Below are 19,129 nucleotides of genomic sequence, written 5' to 3'. Positions count from 1 at the left end.
TATGACCCATCATATTTTTATTTTCGAGTACGGAGGAATAAATACCGCTAGCGGCCTCTTTTCCCCAAGTCCGACTGTTCGGCGGTCGAAACGTGCAGCGGCGGGCCAGCGATTGTTTACTTACTCATTCCTCCGTCCGGACAAAGATACAGAAGTCGCTCCGCCGGGCGCCAGGCTCAAAGACGGCCAACATTTGTAATACACGCATTTTAAATTATTAAACAAGCTCTAGAAAGAAAGCCTCGTCTTCATTGAAGCTATTCTTATTTATTACAATTTGTCCTGTCGTGTTGAGGACATTATTCCTCTGCAACCATTGACCGGCAACATCCCATCACCATTCGCGGAAATGGTTTCAACATTCGACATGGAAAAGGAGCACCACAACACAGAATCGAGCGTGCAGTCATCAATAACCAACGCTCCTTCTGTGGCTGATTTCGACAGCGAGAATCACAATGCTCCCAATGACCAAGAGACTTCTAACCTACCGGAAAAGGTAGATGCCGAAGGACCGGACTTGGACGATGAATCACAGTATCCTCATGGTCTGAAGCTATTCATCATTATCTTGGCGCTTGGTATGAGCATTTTTCTGGTTGCCCTCGACATGGTATGTCTCACAATTCCTCAGTGAAGAGAGGAGCCTCTCTTCAAAGCTTATCATCATCTAATGTTCAAGTTCAATAAATAGACGATTGTAGCGACCGCTATTCCCAAAATCACCGATCAGTTCCACAGCCTCGATGACGCCAGTTGGTACGGTTCGGCCTTCTTGATGACTACTGGAGGCTTCCAGTCAACATGGGGAAAGGTGTACAAATTTTTCCCCCTGAAAATCTCGTTCTTGCTTGCAGTTTTCATCTTCGAGGTTGGAAGTCTGATTTGCGGCGTGGCTCCAAATTCCGTGGCATTGATTGTCGGTCGTGCAATTGCTGGAATCGGTGCAGCTGGTATTGGGAGTGGAGTCTTCATTATCATCGCTTTCATTGCCAGTCCAAAAAAGCGGCCACTCTTCACCGGAATCATTGGCATGTCTTACGGTATAGCCTCGGTCGTTGGGCCCCTTATTGGTGGTGCATTCGCTGATAAAGTAACTTGGAGGTGGTGTGAGTCCTTCTGCTACTCACTTGATCAACTCAAGTAGTTGCTCTTTACTGGAAGCTGGATTTCGCTGACTTTTCCTTTCTTTCTTCATCTAGGCTTTTACATCAATTTGCCCGTTGGAGGTGTCGCAGCTGCTTCCATTGTTTTCTTCTTCCATACACCTAGCGGGGTTTCGACAGCCAAGGCTACATTCAAGGAGAAACTCCTACAGATAGATCCTATCGGGACAATCCTTCTAATCTGTACCATCATTTCATATATCTTGCCACTGCAGTTTGCTGGACAGACGAAGGCATGGAACTCCAGTACTGTGATTGGTCTTCTGGTCGGCTTCCCTCTTATGATTATTGCCTTTGTGGCGTGGGAATGGTTCCAAGGAGAACGGGCTGCCTTTCCACCGCGCTTGATGTCGAACCGCCTCATCCTTGTGAATTCAATCTACGCGTTTCTTTTCGCGGGTTCGTACTTCATCATTGTCTATTACCTTCCTTACTACTTCCAGAGTGTTCAAAACGTCAGCCCTACCATGTCTGGGGTACGAAACCTTCCTTTGATTGTCTCAATGTCGCTGGCTATCATTGTCTCTGGTGGCAGCATCACCAAGACTGGCCATACTGCTCCTCTTATGGTTATCGGTGGCATCCTTGCAACCATCGGTTCGGGACTGTTGTACTCGCTGGACGTCGGTTCAAGCACAGGCAAGTGGATCGGATACCAAATCCTCGGCGGCGTTGGATGGGGATTGGCCTACCAGGTTCCTATCAATGCGGTGCATGGCGCAGTGGATCCTAGTGATATTGCATCCGTGACGGGTATTATTGTCTGTAAGTAGTTTTCCTTGGTGATCTGGAAAAAAAACCCTACTAACACACCTTATCTCTTAGTCTTCCAAACCGTTGGTGGTGCGGTTTTCGTGGCTGCTGCACAAGCTGCCTTCGTCAACCAGCTTATCATCAAACTTACAGCAACTGCACCGAACATCAACTCAGCCTTAGTGGTCGCGACTGGTGCGAGCGAGCTCCGAGACGTTTTTACAGCTGAGCAGATGACTGCTATTTTGCCTGCTTACATGACCGGTCTCAAAGTCGCTTACGCCATTTCGCTCGCTGCGGCGGGAATCGCTTTCTGTTTCAGCCCCTTCAACAACTTTAAGAAGATTGACGCCCATGCAACAGAAGGCTCCGAGAATGCCCCCATAGCTGCGGCTGTGTGATCGTGTTGCTTTTGTGTGGCATATTCTAGATCTGTGTTTGCGGTGCCTCGGGGTTGTGCATGGGAATGGATGAGCTTCGTTGCTCTAGATTTCGCATATTCTTTTTTGTGGACTTAAGTCTTTGTAATAATATGTCGCGGAAGGTTTTATTATGATTCGTTCGGACATTTCTTTTTCAAAATGGAAAACTTATTAGCTTAACAACATCCATTGATCGGTATAATTTCCCCAGCTCTTTTGGTGGAATGAAATCATTACTGGCATAGTTTACTGCCCCTCTGTCTAACGACAGCTGAATTCTGGTGGAATGCCAGGCCAAGACCTCAAGTATTGAGGATCGTGACGACTGAGATCACACCGTTTGAACGTATTTTACAGGTAACAAAACAGTCGTGGATCATAACAAGTGACCAATGTATAACTTTCCTGTTTCAATACAAATTGACTCACTCCTGAACAGCAGATGAATACTGCGATATATGTTTGTAAGTAGAGCTCTGCATACCAAGCTCTATCTTTAATCGGGTAAGATATTGCTGGCCTATTTAGCATTCCAGTGATATCTTATATACATCTCTATGCAGCGTGGCACTTTATTCCGGATATCGAGTGCAATATTTGATTCAAGTGATTTGTGGCTACTGTAGCGGAGAATTATTGCATGCTATAATTTAATGTTGTATAAGAAAAGGGATAAGCCAGACTTACTGTTATGGTACATGTGATACTAAATATTAAAACCATGGAGTGCATGTTCAAGGAAATTCATTGATCAAAGAAGGAGCAGGGGGTTAAAAGTAGTGCTACCCCCTATGTAAGTTAAATAGAGGTGTACATGTACACGAGGATATGTATCTCCACATAGAACCTCCCCGCTAACCTTCTACATGACATTGATTCCTCCGCTCACTGAGATGAATTGACCGGTGATCCAGCGGCTCTTCTCATTGACGAGCAGAAGGACGGCATCGGCAACGTCATCCGTCGTGCCTACACGCTCCTCAGCCCTGGTGAGGTTGACAAATGGAGTGATGAATAGATCTTTATGAATTGACGGGTCTGTCACATGTGCAACACCATCGCCAATGATATCAGTATCAACAGGGCCAGGTCCAATGCTGTTGATAGTGATCCCGCGGCTGCGTCCGAGCTGTACATAATGATCCGGTCAGTATGGCCTATATAAACAACAAAAGGGAGATTTCGTCTGCTGAAATGAACTTACCTCCCAGGCCCACGATGCAGAAAGGTAATCAGTTGCTGCTTTTGTCGCGCCGTACACGCCCATACCATCTCCTACGCCCATCTTTGATGCACAGGATCCAACATTGATGATGCGACCACCACGAGGCATATTTCCCAAAGTAACAACTGCCTGCGTCATATAGAGAGTTCCAAACACATTAATGCCGAAATGGTTCTGCAGATGCTCTGAAGTCATTTCAGTCAGAAAATGCACGCTTCCAACACCGGCATTGTTTACTATGTATAGACACATGTTAGCAGAAGAAATCTTAACGTCGCGTCTTGTTTTGTTGAGTGCTCATGCAAATAGTAACGTACCTAGGATATCGATATGATCGACACCAAAAGCCTCCATTGTATCAGTCACAAGCTTGGAGGCTCCTTCCTGAGTTTCAATGCTACCTCTTATGATAGCGACGCGAGCACCCAGATCACGGATCGATTGAGCAACTTCTTCGGCACGAGAAATCGACTTCTCAGAAACATAGTTTATGGTAACAGCAGCGCCGTTGAGGGCAAGTGTTCTAGCAATCCTGCCTCCTATACCGTTTTCACGACCGGAACCCGTGATAATGGCAACCTTGCCAGCAAGGGAGAGAGTGTCTGGTGGCATCAGATTGGTGGTGGTGTTGCCGAGTTGTTGGGATGGACTAGGCGTTGATCAATGGAATCGGTAAGGCTCCAAGTGATCAGTTTAAACAATATGAAGAAAATAAGAGAAGTGGGATCTACGTTTATATATAAAGTGTCGGTACTGCTTGTAGTTGTTAGTGGACTAAGCATCACATAATCTCTTGAAATGCCTGAAAGCCACAACTCAGATTATCGCTCCGAAATGCCATTATGATGATGATGGAAGCTGAGTTCCTTGAATTGAATAGTCCGATATGAGTACTTGGCAAATTGTAGAATAGGAACGGCATATCGGAGTATATCATCGGGCAAATACGTACGTGAATGCTAAATAGATTTTAAATCACCGAGTTTTACGTTGTTTTAATGTTATAAAAATATCTGCCGTACTCAAATAAGGTATGGGAATAACCCGAGGCATCATAAAAATGACCGATTTTACTGTCTTCCGAAGCCCGATACCCGATATTGGCAAGTCGAACAGGTGATTTTGCTCAACAGAGTTTTCTACTATTTAAATATAACAATGAATGGGTGCTAGATCTGCAGATACTTGATTTGAATTATATTTATACTTCTAGGCTTAAGCTTGACTTTCTGGGTAGGCTACAGAATGGGAGAAGCAACTTCACCAGCAACGCAAAAGTTCTACACGGTGGGCGACAAGGATGAATTTGATCCAGAGAAGTGGACGTCCAGTACTCCCAATGAGCTTCCAAAACGTGACCCAGAGACGCATGTCAAAGTGCTGGTTGTTGGAGCCGGCTTTGCTGGTCTAATGACAGCTTTGGAGTGCTGGAGAAAAGGTCATAATGTCGTGGGAATTCTGGAGCGGAACAATGGCCCTAACTACAGCGGTTCGTCATGTCCTGATTTCCATGCTCCTCACACGAGGAAAACGAAAGACAGAGACAAAAAACAGCTTCTAATGATACCTAACTCATAGGAGATCTTATTATTATCCAGCCCTCAGCGATCACCGTCTTCCGTCACTGGCCCGACATGCTTCGTGAGCTCGAAGAAGACAAAGTTACAGCCCCAACCTATTACTATAGGCACACCAGTGAGCTCATTTACGGACCTTCAGAGCCCAGCTACAATGATCCCGAGCACTTAGCGGAGCGAGAGAACTTCCCGTATGTGGGACCTGTACAGATTCGAAAGAAGTTCTACAGAATGCTGCTGCGCCAGGTGGCTAAGATAGGCATCAAAGTTGACTACGGACAACGTGTTGATCATTACTTCGAGGATGAGAAGGCTGGGGTGGGCGGAGTTGTGATACAAGATGGCTCAGTTCGAGTAGCCGACATAGTTGTTGCAGCTGATGCTTTCAAGTCTCAATCCGAACTTCTAATCGCTGGACAACACATGCCAACCCGGTCAAGCGGTATGTCTGTCTACCGTGTATCCTTCCCAGCCCACCTTGCCATGCAAGATGAAGAAGTCCGGAAAAGGTGGGAAGGCGTCTCGACAAATGAGTTCTGGCTGGGAGCTGGCATGCATATCGGACTGTACGTATCACCAGATCTAGTGGCCTTTGGAATCACCCCACGAGACGAGTTCTTGGTGGAGGGAAGTGCCAAGGCCAAGGAGTCGTGGGATCCGGACGTCGATCCTGAAGAGGTGATTCAGTTACTCCGTCGCTTGCCTGGCTGGCATCCGGCAGTTGAGGCACTGATACGTGCTACCCCGAGGGGAAGCTTGATCCACTGGCCACTGCTATGGCGCAACCTGCGCCCGGAGTGGACGTCTAGAGGAGGGCGAGTCGTGCAAGTGGGAGACTGCGCACATTCTACGATTCCAGCATCAGTCAGCGGTGGGACTCTAGCTCTCGAGGACGCAATAACTCTGGCATCAAGCTTGCAGTTAGCATCTCATGGGGGGCCCAGTGGTGCACCTCTTGGAGCCAAAGTTTACAATCTTTTACGATACCAACGTGTCAGCTGCACGCAAAAGATGGCCTTTGTAAACTCACAGCTCCTGAACGCCACTACTGATTGGGATACCATCATGAAAGATCCGAAGATGGTGCGCCTGCGTTTTCCTAAGTGGGTATTCAACCATGACCCCGAAGCCTATGTGTACGAGAAATATGGGCAGGCGTTCGCGCATCTTGTCGCTGGTGCTAAGTTTGAGAATACCAACTTCCCCCAGGACATAAGTTTGTACCCTGGACAATCGAAGACGTCTATAAGGATATTGGAGCAGGAAAGAAAATTGAGCAGTTGTTGGATGGCGACTGGTCTTAAGGTTAGTGCAACAGATCAAAGCATAAGCAGAACATTGGCTAATTGTCCAGGTGCTAGAAGAATGGTTCAAATGGGAGATTAATATTTCCCAACTGGAGATACGGGCTGGGGTACTGGCTATGAGCTTGATGTCTTGTCTGGGTTGATTTGACAGGCATACTTTCTAAAGAAGGCTTCTCAATCTTAGAGGCCTCTTTAATAGCGTAGCCAGAGTGAGCTACTTTAGCATAGGCCCCCCATGAGGCAAAACCCGAGCAGCTGCCTACGAGGGAGGGCCTTACCGAGGTGTTCAGAATATGAAAGCCAGGGTCATAAGAAAACTGCCTGTCCAATTAGACCTCGATCCAGCTTATTGAATTTCATGGCGTTTTGGCTAGGATAAATGCATTTTAAATTAATAAGTTTGGTTAGCTCGCATGTGAAATACGTCAAATTATGGTACTAAGTTACTAATTACCAAGAATGGGGGGTTGGCCCCTGGCGTCTATGAGACTGGATAAATCTAAGCTATCCTCAACCTGACTAGTAGTAAACTGCCATTATTCCGAAAAGATTGCAAACGGCCCCCTATGCACCGAGATAATATAATGCTGACATTCGACCAATCCTTAACAACACCAATCCACACCTAAGCTGACAACTGTCCAGTCTCGCCCCATTTAGAAATCCTTGGCATGTCTATATGTTGGCGATTCTCTAGCACCGGGACTTTGTAAATTGGGGGCGGAAATATGGTAGATCCCAGCTCTCGAGGGGCACTCTACCAAGTCGGGAGACATCATCTTTTCATTACCCTAAACTTTCCGTACTGACCACCACAATGGATGAATTGACGGAACTAGAAGCGCGGAGCGACGAACTCGCCGTTGCAATCAAGAGCCATACCGAGCGTCGTCGTCGCGACGCCCAGTCTTCCGCGGTCAACTCGGACGCGGAACAGGAGCCCAGCAAAACCAAATCGAGCATTTATGCCAGTATGGCGAAGATGAAAGCGGCACTTGATGGGCCGGTCGACTTGCTGCAGGATCTTGCTCGCCAGGTTTGCAATTTGTCCTGTCCTCTTCTACATTCATTTCACCTCTAATGATGGTAAAATCTAGGTAGAGATTGTGGCCTGTCTTAAGTGGCTTGCGGAATTCCAGATCCTGGCTTGTATTCCACTTGATGAGAGCATGGCCATCAAGGACCTCGCGGACCTTGCAGGGGTTTCAGAAATCCAGCTAGGCCGCGTCATTCGCCTTGTGGCGACATCCGGGATTCTCCAGGAGCCCATCACAAACTATGTATCTCACACCCATTTATCGGCCCAGTTCGTCACCAACCAGTCCTTGCTCGACGCCGCAGTCTTCATGGCAGAGGTGGCCGTCCCGACGGCATTACAGATGCCGATGGCGACGCAGCGCTTCGGAAGCTCACGCAACCCAACAGAGACAGCGTATAGCCTGGCGCTACGTACGATCCAGCCGTTCGGGGTCGCGATCCAGGAACAGCCAAAGCTGAGCCGCCAATGGTCGGCGTATCTGCGCCACACGGTGGGATTGCATCAGGAGAAGGAAATCGTGGAGATGCTATCGCAATTGAAATGGTCTAACCTTGGGAATGCATTTATCGTCGAAGTAAGAGCGGCTCAGAGCAACTTACCCGTATGGATTGAATTGAATCGAACCACCCTAACGTCGGATAATAGGTTGGTGCGCAGTCGACTTTCATGGCGCAGCATCTCGCCCAAGAATTCCCAAGCCTGCGTCTGATTGTGCAGATCAACCACACGCGATCATCCTCGTCGCTACATAGTCTCGAGTATTTGCGACTGATTGAGATGATGGGGGGCGTGGAATCAGATTCCAGCTCCAGCTCTAGTTCTCGGCCTAGCTCGGCCGTCGGTCGCATTACCGTCACATATCGCGCGGCGGGCACGCCTCAGCCGGTGATGGATGCGGCTGTTTACATTCTTCACCTAGGCTCTCCTGCAGGGGCAGAAGGGATCGACCAGCTAGCTATGGTCAGGGCTGAACTGCAAGATTATCTGGGCATCCTCCGCGCCAGCGGTGGTATCTTGCTCATCCCTACGACAAATCTGCTTCCGGAACCTGGGAGCCTCGCTGATCCTATGATGGAGGCTGTAGCACGTGCACACGACCTTAGTATGCTCCAGCTGGTGAATGAGGGTAATATGGAAATGACAGAATTGATCAGTGTAATAAAGACAATCAGGGATGGCCTTGGGAGGCTTGTTATCACGAAGCAGCTGCGTTCGCCTAATAGCTTACTTGTAGGTCTGACTGTTAAGCATGAAGCCTCTTGTATTTAATTGAAACCGGCGCATTCATCTGCATATACTCCATGGATCGTGGCGGTAGTTACATATCGAGAGTTATACCTAGTAGCGTAAAGGATGCCATAGGTGGAATAAAATAACTACCACGATCAACCGCTAGCAGTCCTTGAAGCCATCGACGACCTCCCCATCTCTCACGAACTCCTCAACCCAGCCTATGGTCATCCTAGGTCGAATCAAAAAGATGCTCCTGTCGAGCGGGAGGCACATCAAATACTTACATACTCCTTTTGGTATCAGCGAACTTCTCATGATCACCAACAAGATGCTCCTTGTACCATGGGTCCTGCTTCATCCGTTTGTAGTCTTCAATGTCTTTGAACACCACCTGACTGAAGCAGTCAAAGTCGGCAACATTGGCCATCTGTGGGTCGAATAGCTGTGACATCAAGGCCCGAGTTGAACTTGTGTTGTGAGTCTAAATATGTATGAATCGAGTGGACCACATGAGCCAATGTCAATCACAGCTTCTTAGGAATTTACCTGAGTCCATCTTTTCACCCCATACTTGACCATAAGATCTTTAGTCATTGGCGCCGAGATATTCACCATGTGGTTGCGGTAGTCTTCCTCACTCATGCCGGGCTTGCGATAGCCACAGATGGTCAGACAGAGATACTTGCCGTCTGTTGCGCCAGACGGCAGCTCCGGGATTTCAGGTTCAACGAATGTCATGGTAAATTCCCCAGGTTCGAGGAAAACAACAAAATAAGACAAGGCATGGATCCTGGAAAAAGGCGTGGAAGAAAAGGGGAAGAACCCCGGCCTGATTCTTTGATATCTCCCGAGATATGCAAGCAACCATGCCACTATTCGGACCGAAATTGCGACGGAGCCTGAAACCTATAACTCATTGCCCTTCGCTGCTGATGCTGAACAAGTGTATGGAATCTAAACCAATTCATTCATTCATTCATGGATAGATTGGAAACCATGGCGCCACACCAGATTGGCGTGCAAGCAACTGCTATCATTACCGGTGCCGCACTGTCAGGCAAGCAGCTACAATTCTAACCATGAAACCAAATCCCTCCTAACATATTTCATTGATTCAAACAGGCGCAATGCTGTGCCTCTCAGCTATCGCAGTCCCCGTCTTTCTCGACACCGATGACACCCCCAGCCACCTCGTCCGCCAATGGGCCCGGACCTATTACTACGGCCACATCATCCTTCCGGCAGCATGCATCGCCACCTGTGGTCTTTATGTGTATATCACCTTGAACAAACGCGCCACAAGCAGGAAGCATTGGCTCACCTACGCGGTGGCGGGCGTCACCACATTCGCTATGGTGCCCTTCACCTGGGTGCTCATGACGCCCACGAACAACAGCTTGTTTGGGCTGGAGCAGGCGTCGTCCGAGACGACAGAGAACTTGGGGGCCGTGCAGCAGCTCGTGGTGACTTGGTCCTGGCTGCATGTTACTCGGTCACTGTTTCCGATGGTCGGGGCAATCGCGGGGTTCCGAGGGTTACTGCAGGACCTGGGGGTGTAAATTGGAGATGAATAATGATCCGATGTTCCTTACCTTCGGGGAAATGGCATCGGGTTAATGTAAGGCGTCAGCTGTCTTGGCTGCATCCCTAGTGAAGAGGGGTACGTACACTACACTATTCGGCTGAAAGTACGGTCCAGGTTCGACGCTAAGTGTACATTTTCTATATGATACGGGTAGAAGCGGTATTTCAAAGTTCATGTACAGACATAGCGTTGCAAAAGTCTCCCTACACTTCCCTCCCACATCGTCTATGTTGATCATATTCTTACCCGTAAATGAAACTTTTGATTCAAATTTATTTTCATTTACTAGCACAGAAAGGCTACCATACTGTATACATTGACCTCAAGATCTGTAAAACAAAATGGCGGATTATGATTTGAGGATGAAATGATGGTCCGATAGATTTTCCGCACATGTTAGGGCAACCCCATAACGTTACACTAAAGAACTCCCAAGTTGGCAAAAGTCCTGACATCAATTTTGGCGCTGCATAGTTTGATATACTGCCTTATACTAGTATAGTTATTTCAATTTTAACATCTTTGAAGATATTGTTCTATATAAACATGTTGAGATAGAGCTGGTCGAAAATCAACCTTTCAGATGGTAAAAGTGGTAGTGTAAGGAGGGTTTTGCAACGGTATGCATCTCGACTATTTTGTTATTCTTTCAATCAGTGAGACGTATATTTCAGTTGACACCGCCTATATAGCATAGTGATATAGAAATGAATTTGAATTGAAGATATGGGCCAGAGTTCAAATTGAGAAGAATTGCATCGTCTTAATTGGACCTATACTCCTCAAGCGCAAACCACTTCTTCACTCCTCCCCTCACCTCAAATGCCACAATGCCATCCTCAGCCAATTTTCGCAGAACCTCGGCCATGAATGGTTCCAGCGCCAACTCCCTAAGCCCCACCTCCACTCTCTCCCCATAGATAGCCGCCACAAGCTGCTTGACCGTGACGCTACTCTTGCCTCGTCCCTGCCCCTGGCCGACACCTCTATCATCGCGCTTGGCCTGCACCAGAGCCTTCAAAACTTGTCGCTCGCGTCGCAGCTTCTGCGCCAGCTCTCCGGCAATCTTGGCCCGCAGGTCGGCAATCACAATACCGTGCGCCGGGTAACCCCGTTCACAGCCCTCGGCCTGCATCTTGCGCAGCGTTTCCATCCACGTTCGCAGGTGCTCCACGGCAGAGGTGCCGTGGCCAAGGATGTTGTCGCCCGTGAACATGGCGCACTCCTCTTCGAGGATGAAGCACATATGGTCGTCGGTGTGACCCGGTGTGTGCACCGCGCGCATGGTGGCGCCCTCGACGCGGAAGACCTGACCGTCTACGATAGGCTGTTGCGTCGTGCTCGGCGTGTGCTTGTAGATTGACGAGGCCAGCTCCGGATATAGGCGGATGAGGTCGGGGACCCCGCCAGTATGGTCGCCATGCCAGTGAGTGAGAAGGACGTGTGAGAGGGAAATCCCACTGGCCGAAAGAGTATCAGAGATCAGATCGGCCCAATCTGGGATGCCCTGGCCGGTGTCAATGAGGAGGCGTTTGGAACCCGTCCCGACGATGAATGTGTTTGTTCCTTGTAGAGTGAACTGTTTCAGTAGATTAGCTCCGGTTCGTCCTAGCAAGAGTTTGAAAGTGAACTAGAGAGAGATAGATAGAGCTTGCCTTTCCTGGGTTCTGACCGAGGATTCTAATCACTCGCGGGCTAAGCTGCTCTACATCGGGCAGTGTGGGCAGACATCTCTGCTGGGTCTCTAGGTAATCTTCAAAAACGCATATGTTGAGAGCCTTGTTAATCTGGCGGTAGCCTCCTTCCCCGGGTGCCATGATGAGAGTTGATACAATTTTGGATGAGCCTATGGTTCGCGAGGCAGGGACGTTCGATATGCAACATTTGAAGTATATCATATTTGCGCCGAGTCGACCTTCGGGTCGATTTCGCCATCGGACATCGGGCAAATAAGCCTTAGTCTTATCACGCTCGTGCTATAGATCGCTTACGCGGTGCAATTGCTATTCGTGCACAGGAAAGAGACTAAGTTCTTATGCCCGTCAGACGTACTCTTACTAAAGGACGTTATGCGGGAGAAAAATATGATCGGATCAACATATCAGAGAAATTCAGCAATGCTTGATTTTGGAGCCACATCTCATATCTTGAACAAGCTTTCAATTCAGGGATATGACAAGTTCAAGATCACACTTCAGTTTATCTCCAAAAGGAGGGAAAGCGGTTTTGTAATTACGTGACTTTTTCTACTGCCCGATTCCACAGTAATTCAAATAAGTGGCAAGGCTCGCTTTCGTGCTAGTATCACTTTCACTATAAACTAGACCAGAACGCTAGACCAGAACAGCGAGCACGACACTCTTTTTCTGTATAACTATAGCGCAAAAGACAAAACCATCGTCTCTACATTAATAAGAAGAACCTTCTGTAACAAACTGTATTACCAACCGACTACAGATGCAACGTTCAACTAATATACTCCTCCGAGTCCGGCACCTTCATCCAGGCCAGATCAAACCCAGATCCCCAAACCCATTTATCACTATTATCAACCCCATTCTTTGTAGTATCATACCCCATCTGCGCAATCCTCAACCACAGATCCCCAGTCACCGGAAAGGAATCCCCCCCTTCGGCCTCAAACGGCCTCGACGCCTCCTCCCCATTTTTCAACGCCCGCACAAACTTAGCAATGTGACCATCGTCATGCACCTCATTAACGGCACTGTAAAGCTCGCGCCAGCCCATCCCTTTACTCTCTGTCGGCTCATACCCCGAGATATCATCCAGACGCAGCTTGGCCGCCCCATTCGCCGCGTACCACGCAAGATCCAGCCGCGCCTTCCACTCCACCAGTCGTGCGCGGTCCTCAAGGGAAATCCACGCCTGGCGGATCAACACGCTGAGGAAAATTGAACAGGTGACGTCGTGCATGATGAAGAAGTCCACCTTGCGTACCTTGCCGGGTCGTTGCGCCGCGCCCGCGCTGTATGCAGCGCAGTTGATCATCTCCGCCGTGCGGCGCTCAAGATCTGCCTGGTCCCCGGACGTGATCTGGAACTGTGCGGCGATGGCCACGATCTCGTCCATTGAGCGAGCCAACGGGCCATCGCGCAGTCGGAACGGCCCATCCTGCATGCGGCCCGCGGTGCGGGTCTTGTCGTTAGCCCTGACCTGCTCGTAGAGCTCGACGAGCGGTTTGGCAGGCACCGAGCCGGACTGCGCGAGCTGCTCAGCGCGGTGGAAGAAGGTGTCAATGTTTCCGGGGTCGTGGGAGGCTGCGTGCGCGAGACCCTCTGCGATAATGCTGGGCTGCTCGAACTCGATGCCGAAGCCGAGATGGATGATCGGGTGCAAGAGTCCCTCGTACAGCTGGGAGAACATGGCTTCGGCGAGGGGCGTGCGGCTGAAGCAGTATTCTTGCAGCACGGCCCGCCAGCCCTTGGAATCGATTTCGATTTGGAAGAAGTGCAGGAAGTTGGTGTACTGGTCCAGATCGAGCATTCGGGCGCGGAACTGCTCCTGATCGTGGAGAGACTGGACAACGGCTGGGTCCAAGGGGGGCAGGGGGCGTTGGTAGTCGTCCCCATCATTGTAGGCCCGCTGCAGCTGCTTGGGGCCGCCACCCATGGCGAGGACCGTCAGAACCGAGTGTGCGATGTGGTTGTGGCCCCCGACGTCGCGGAAATACATGTGGTACTTGTCATGATTCTGTTGCAGGAGCTCGTTGGCAGTCTCAATTACACCGGAAGGACTGGCGACGTCGATGCGAGCAAGCCCTAGGTGCTCGGAGGACAATTTCACCTGGGAGGCTTGCACGACTGTCATGATCACTATTGATTTGGAGTGATATACCGGCTAACAAGACCAAAAGAGTTAAATAGCTGCCACTTCTGCTCAAAGTCGATGATGGTCCACTCATTTCCTTTATAGAAAAAGATGTCCTATACTCCTAGTACGCCCTCGGGCTATAGATTGTATCGACATCAGACAAGGATGTCAGGCTGCCACTACCACTGGCCCGATTGGAGGACGAGACACACAGCGACTAATAAAGAAACCCGATATGCAGCCTAGCCAAACTCCCCGATGCACGTCATGTTGTATGAGCCTGGGATTCTCAGTCCGTTAGCTAAATTCCCCGTCCATTCGCAGACGAGACATACAGAGACGCTCGAGTTGCAAAATATATAGGGGGCGGGGGAAAGATGGGAGACCACGCAAGCAGAAGTAAAGCAATTTGTAATTACAGCGGTGGCTCTGTTCATCAGAGCGCCATTTATTTGCATGATAGGCTCATTTTAACTGTCGGCGGAGTGATGAGGGATGGCTGGCTATATACACCGTCTCTTAAGCTCTACCTTTGACCATGCTTAACCAAGCACATATAGTCCTCTAAACACCTCGAGAAATGTATGGTCCCAAATCATTATGCCCCCTCCATAGGAAAAAAAAATGGAAAGAAAAGAAAAACAAAACAGAAAGGCGACCGCATCAATTTTGTCTCAACCGGTTGATGATATCCGCGGACAACGAACTAAGGCTTTTGCGCAAGTCGCTCCCCATCAGAGCCAACGTACTAGAGGAAAAGAACGTTGCTACCATCATATCATTATCTTCTGCTCCCCTACGGTGGCCCGTACATTCCTGAACCAGGCTACGATCATTCCCTCCCTTGGGGTCCTCAAGCTTTGGTGATAGCTGATTCACCAATCGTTGCACGCGGTGCAGTTCGCTAAGGACAAGACGCGCGGGCACGCGACCATTGGCGGCGTCGTCTTTATTACACGTACGTCCCAGCGCCTTCATATAATGGTCCATGCTTCCTGCTCTTGAGCCGAAACTCTGTGTTCGTGCCGCGCTGGCGTATCGCTCCAGAACTTTGAGCCCAATCATGGAGATGATAGCAAGTAGGAAGGCATTCTCGGTGCATGAGGAGCATGAAAGCATGCTGTTTACTGTCTCGATGTGGCTTTTGTTCTCAGACAGTACACTCTCGGTAACGCCCGAATTGTTGCGTTTCGACCACGAGAGCGGTAGATCTGTGTCGGTGAGCTTGGAGACAAAAGAACACTGCGCCGAAGAAAGCATCTTTAATAGATCAAGTGCCTGTGCCACGCACCCACATGGTGAATAGTTGGTGGTGGTGGCACGTACCGCACTCAACCCTGTAATGGTCGGCGTTTGAACGCTGCTAGAGGTGAGAGAGGGCACCCCTGATGATCCCGTAAACGATGCACTGTTGAGCTCATTGAGCTCCGACGTGCCATGGCTACAATTGATGATCTCGTCCGGGATGAGAAGTGAACCAATGTCACTTGGGTGTCGGGTGGCGCTGTTACAGTCCACGAGAGGACGTTCAAAACCCAAGGGGTCGGCAATAATGAAATCCATGTGGTCGAAGTCGTGATCAAAGTCTGGTAAATCTGCGAATAGATCCGAGTCTCCGATCCCGGAAAAGAGGGTTGACGAGCACGTTTCAAGAGGGTTATCTGGCATCGGGGAAATCGACATCATGAAGTCTGGAGGTGTATCGAGCAAGCTGATGGTCTCCGGTGACCCGTTGGGTTGAGCTGTGGTAGCCCCGGAAGAACTTCCCACGATCTCAATTGTATCTTCATCTCGCGACCGGTCGGTCTGCAATTCCTGGTCGGTGTTGGGCTTGCAGTTGGATGAGGAGGTGTGGAAGCTGGTGTTATTGCTTTCGGTACAGCTGTTCGGATGACCGCCGCTGCTGTTCTCGCGCCTCCGCCCGGGGCGCTTTGCAAAAAAGTATTGGCACTTAATGCCCCGGGCATTACACTTGGAGCATGAGGGCTTCTCTTTGGGGCATTTGATCTTGGATGTAGCACAGGCATGGCAGCTATCTCGTAGCTTGGTGCCCCCGGCGCTGGGCCGGGAGGGCGTCATGACGGGGGAGGGTAGCGTGGTCTGGTCCAGCACCGGGTTGCCGAGGTCTAGGTCTAGCATGGTTGCTCTTAGTGTTGGTTCTGGGTTGATTGATATTTCCCCGGTGCAGCATCAGGAGAGTAAACAATGGTCAACACAAGTCGGGATCAAGCTTGGAAACATCAAATATGCCGCCGCCCATGTAAATTTAGGTGACATTTGAACTTGTGGGCAAATTCCCTGTCATAATCTCGACATCTGAGTAGTGAGTTGCCAACCCAAATACTAAGACTGTTGGAGTAGTGCCTGGCACCCTCGTTAGTCGTATTGTGTAGGTAATACCCAGTAAGGCCTTCCAATTCATGTCTTCTAGCGATTAGAATCAAGGATATATGCAGTCTCATCCTTCGCTCCTCCTTCATGCCGTTCAGATTGGGGGCTTAGATTGTAAGCACTAACTTCAGGGTTTCAGTATCTCTCACCCTCGGCCAATCGTAATTCGAATCGACGTAGAACTTGATATTGCGATTTGTTACTCATATTGCGGTATCGTAGCGGTTCAAGGTTCTTCAACTATGTTAATCGTAAGTAGTCAAAGTACGTGCAAGCTATATTGATATTTGCGAGAAGAGAACAGATCAAGCATTGAGCTGTGATCTTCCTTATTGTGTGTTTATAGTCGGGAAAGGCTGCCACCTCGAAATAGTCTATTTCTCCACTGCCCCGCGCTCTCAAACGGATGGTGACATGCAGCTGCAGCTGCAGCTGTGAAAGTCGTCAGATACACCAAGAAAGGACCACTAATGGCCAATCGGTTGACCCCAGTGTTAATGCCTAGATTGCTTGTGACTGTCGAATTAAGTCCCTATGTCGATTTTCACAGGTGTATTGCTGATAGCAAGTATACGTCAGCCACCCCTCTTCACAGCGGCTACATTGCTGCAATGTTGCATTGCTGGGCGCATCCTCTCACGTTGCCGAGGCTGGACTTTGACTAGACATCCCCAAACCCCGTAAATAGGTCGAGACCCCAAAGCCAAAAGCCGAACGCGCAGTAAGTGCAGGTTTGAACTCAGGATCACACCAACCTAAACCCTAATCTGGGTTGACTACAGCGCCCCATCCAACCCCACTCCCTAAATTATTACTCCGTAAAACGACACACCGTCGCTAGCGCAACGTGTCGACCAGTGAATCTCTTGCCAGTGTGAACATTCCGTATTGGCTTTCGGAGCGGGCCGCCGGGGCCGCTCAGTGGCATTTGGCGTTTTTCTGGCTGGATCAGTTTGAAAGACAATAAAGTCGTTATCGTCCAACAATGAAAGCAAGCTTAACCTAAGCCGGGCTCTGATATCATTCCGCGATGGCTCTGGTTGGTGGACCAGGCTTGGGTCCATTTTTTGTTAAATTAAATCAATCCTTTGCCACTAAAAAAGATTCCCCCGGGGTAGTATCGAAATATTTAAAAAAAAAAATTGAATTTACCAGGGAGCTCGCGCCCCCTGAATCTCCGGACAAATGAAGATGGAGAAGAATGATTCCTGCTAGAATTGCACCGAATCGCCCGACGATCGCGTCAACCATCTCCAGAACTACCCTAGGCCCCTTTATCCCTGTATCGGAGATATTAGGAATACTGTGTACTGGAAGACATTGCCGTCTGTGTACGTATCTCAACGCTCGAGCCAGCCGGCTGCAAATGTCCGGATTAAGTACCCTCACGTACTATACGTACTTCTTGGATGCCGCCACGCCAATCACCGGCTCTCTCCTGATGGAGTCCGGGCTGTTGGGTACCTTCGCTGATCTTCTGCGCCATAAAGGCACCCACTAACTCTGATATGATCTCTTACGTTACCCCCGCCTTCTTTACCCCCGCTCCGGCTAGCTGACCGGATGTAGTGGCGAAATTGTTTGGCCGTGCGGCTTCAACCGCCGAGAAGGCGGTCCTTGTTCCTCCTGCGACGGGTCGCAATCTTGGCGTGGTGATTGTCGTCCGGGCTTTGACATTGCTTGGCGAGAGGGAGGTGTTGTGCGTATTTCACCTTTGGTAAGCATGGGCGGGCCTCACGAATACCAAGATTCTTCATGAACACTACCTGCTACCCAGTCTTATAGTCCTCAGGGCTTAAACTCTCCCTTGATACCTGAAGTTTTTAATTATCACTGTGCTTTACACTGCTCTATATACTGGATTGTAAATTGCTAATACTTTAGTTGTGAAGACATGTGTATATAGTAGTGTCTTATGCCTCACTATCCTCGATGCAGGGTAAAGGTGAATGGTGGAATCGGGAAAAAAAAGACAGACAACAATGCCATTAATTTCTTGATTCTTGATTCATGAATGTGCTCCTTAATATAGCATCCGAATATCTACAATAGCTGAAGACTGCTTATCACGGCCTGCGTTACCTGTTATTGGGTTTTGTTGCCAGCTGTCGACCTGTCTGCTCGACCAGACTGCCATCGCGCCGTCCCCTGTCAAAACATAATATAAGACTTCATATCCAATCCTGCGTTTATCCTGTTAGGATGATTCAAACACTCTCTCTGGCCGGGTATAAATTGAAGCCTTCAATCTCATACCAATGCATACATCGCCATTTCAGGGCAAAACGCCCAGAAAAATCAAGATGTAGAGGTTCGCTTGGGATTAAAAAGTCTTATACTTTTATCTGGTTATAGCCTGCAGAACCACTTGGGCAGGGTACTTATTAAGACAATTGTAATAGTCATTCTGGTATTTATTTTTTGTCTCGTTTTGAAGCAACCTGAAGCAGGGGTGGAACCCTGAGCCCTATAAGACTGGGTAACTACTACTACTAGCACTATCGATATTACTACCATAACTACCATTACCACCACCACTGAGACTACTACTACCATCGCCAATTACTTTTGATAATACCACGGAGTTTTAATTTAACCCC

At 49.0% G+C, this 19,129-nt stretch overlaps 10 protein-coding genes across 10 annotated transcripts; 5 read left to right on the top strand and 5 right to left on the bottom strand.

Moving 5' to 3' along the window:
- Window positions 1–367: 367 nt before the first annotated feature.
- N7511_005207 (MDR family MFS transporter) lies at window positions 368–2,320 on the top strand (the record flags this gene model as incomplete). Its single annotated transcript, XM_057127584.1, has 4 exons — window positions 368–613; window positions 695–1,109; window positions 1,203–1,931; window positions 1,992–2,320. 4 exons carry the CDS (start codon window positions 368–370, stop codon window positions 2,318–2,320), a joined length of 1,719 nt encoding a protein of 572 aa, XP_056984101.1.
- Window positions 2,321–3,203: 883 nt separating this feature from the next.
- On the bottom strand, window positions 3,204–4,178 carry N7511_005206 (SDR family NAD(P)-dependent oxidoreductase; the record flags this gene model as incomplete). Its single annotated transcript, XM_057127583.1, has 3 exons — window positions 3,204–3,470; window positions 3,546–3,802; window positions 3,884–4,178. 3 exons carry the CDS (start codon window positions 4,176–4,178, stop codon window positions 3,204–3,206), a joined length of 819 nt encoding a protein of 272 aa, XP_056984100.1.
- Window positions 4,179–4,811: 633 nt separating this feature from the next.
- Window positions 4,812–6,447, top strand: N7511_005205 (uncharacterized protein; the record flags this gene model as incomplete). The annotated part of the gene is made up of 3 exons (XM_057127582.1): window positions 4,812–5,055; window positions 5,145–6,359; window positions 6,383–6,447. The coding sequence occupies 3 exons, from the start codon at window positions 4,812–4,814 to the stop codon at window positions 6,445–6,447; spliced, it is 1,524 nt and encodes a 507-aa protein (XP_056984099.1).
- An 820-nt stretch (window positions 6,448–7,267) lies between these two features.
- On the top strand, window positions 7,268–8,758 carry tpcD (trypacidin cluster transcriptional coactivator tpcD; the record flags this gene model as incomplete). The annotated part of the gene is made up of 3 exons (XM_057127581.1): window positions 7,268–7,486; window positions 7,548–8,063; window positions 8,135–8,758. The coding sequence occupies 3 exons, from the start codon at window positions 7,268–7,270 to the stop codon at window positions 8,756–8,758; spliced, it is 1,359 nt and encodes a 452-aa protein (XP_056984098.1).
- A 123-nt stretch (window positions 8,759–8,881) lies between these two features.
- tpcK (decarboxylase tpcK) lies at window positions 8,882–9,460 on the bottom strand (the record flags this gene model as incomplete). Its single annotated transcript, XM_057127580.1, has 3 exons — window positions 8,882–8,951; window positions 9,007–9,203; window positions 9,269–9,460. 3 exons carry the CDS (start codon window positions 9,458–9,460, stop codon window positions 8,882–8,884), a joined length of 459 nt encoding a protein of 152 aa, XP_056984097.1.
- Window positions 9,461–9,849: 389 nt separating this feature from the next.
- tpcL (anthrone oxygenase tpcL) lies at window positions 9,850–10,281 on the top strand (the record flags this gene model as incomplete). Its single annotated transcript, XM_057127579.1, has 1 exon — window positions 9,850–10,281. One exon carries the CDS (start codon window positions 9,850–9,852, stop codon window positions 10,279–10,281), a length of 432 nt encoding a protein of 143 aa, XP_056984096.1.
- Window positions 10,282–11,070: 789 nt separating this feature from the next.
- tpcB (metallo-beta-lactamase type thioesterase tpcB) lies at window positions 11,071–12,124 on the bottom strand (the record flags this gene model as incomplete). The annotated part of the gene is made up of 2 exons (XM_057127578.1): window positions 11,071–11,886; window positions 11,939–12,124. The coding sequence occupies 2 exons, from the start codon at window positions 12,122–12,124 to the stop codon at window positions 11,071–11,073; spliced, it is 1,002 nt and encodes a 333-aa protein (XP_056984095.1).
- A 649-nt stretch (window positions 12,125–12,773) lies between these two features.
- tpcI (questin oxygenase tpcI) lies at window positions 12,774–14,135 on the bottom strand (the record flags this gene model as incomplete). Its single annotated transcript, XM_057127577.1, has 1 exon — window positions 12,774–14,135. The coding sequence occupies one exon, from the start codon at window positions 14,133–14,135 to the stop codon at window positions 12,774–12,776; it is 1,362 nt and encodes a 453-aa protein (XP_056984094.1).
- A 666-nt stretch (window positions 14,136–14,801) lies between these two features.
- tpcE (Zn(II)2Cys6 domain-containing transcription factor tpcE) lies at window positions 14,802–16,277 on the bottom strand (the record flags this gene model as incomplete). The annotated part of the gene is made up of 1 exon (XM_057127576.1): window positions 14,802–16,277. The coding sequence occupies one exon, from the start codon at window positions 16,275–16,277 to the stop codon at window positions 14,802–14,804; it is 1,476 nt and encodes a 491-aa protein (XP_056984093.1).
- A 1,618-nt stretch (window positions 16,278–17,895) lies between these two features.
- On the top strand, window positions 17,896–18,328 carry N7511_005198 (uncharacterized protein; the record flags this gene model as incomplete). The annotated part of the gene is made up of 3 exons (XM_057127575.1): window positions 17,896–17,989; window positions 18,099–18,246; window positions 18,307–18,328. The coding sequence occupies 3 exons, from the start codon at window positions 17,896–17,898 to the stop codon at window positions 18,326–18,328; spliced, it is 264 nt and encodes an 87-aa protein (XP_056984092.1).
- Between the last annotated feature and the right edge of the window lie 801 nt (window positions 18,329–19,129).

Source organism: Penicillium nucicola, assembly GCF_028828085.1.
Source record: "Penicillium nucicola strain IBT 29836 chromosome Unknown utg000005l, whole genome shotgun sequence".
In the NCBI taxonomy this organism is placed as follows: Eukaryota; Fungi; Ascomycota; class Eurotiomycetes; order Eurotiales; family Aspergillaceae; genus Penicillium; species Penicillium nucicola.
The sequence above is the reverse complement of the archived record's forward strand: the minus strand, read 5'-3'. Positions and strand labels throughout refer to the sequence as shown.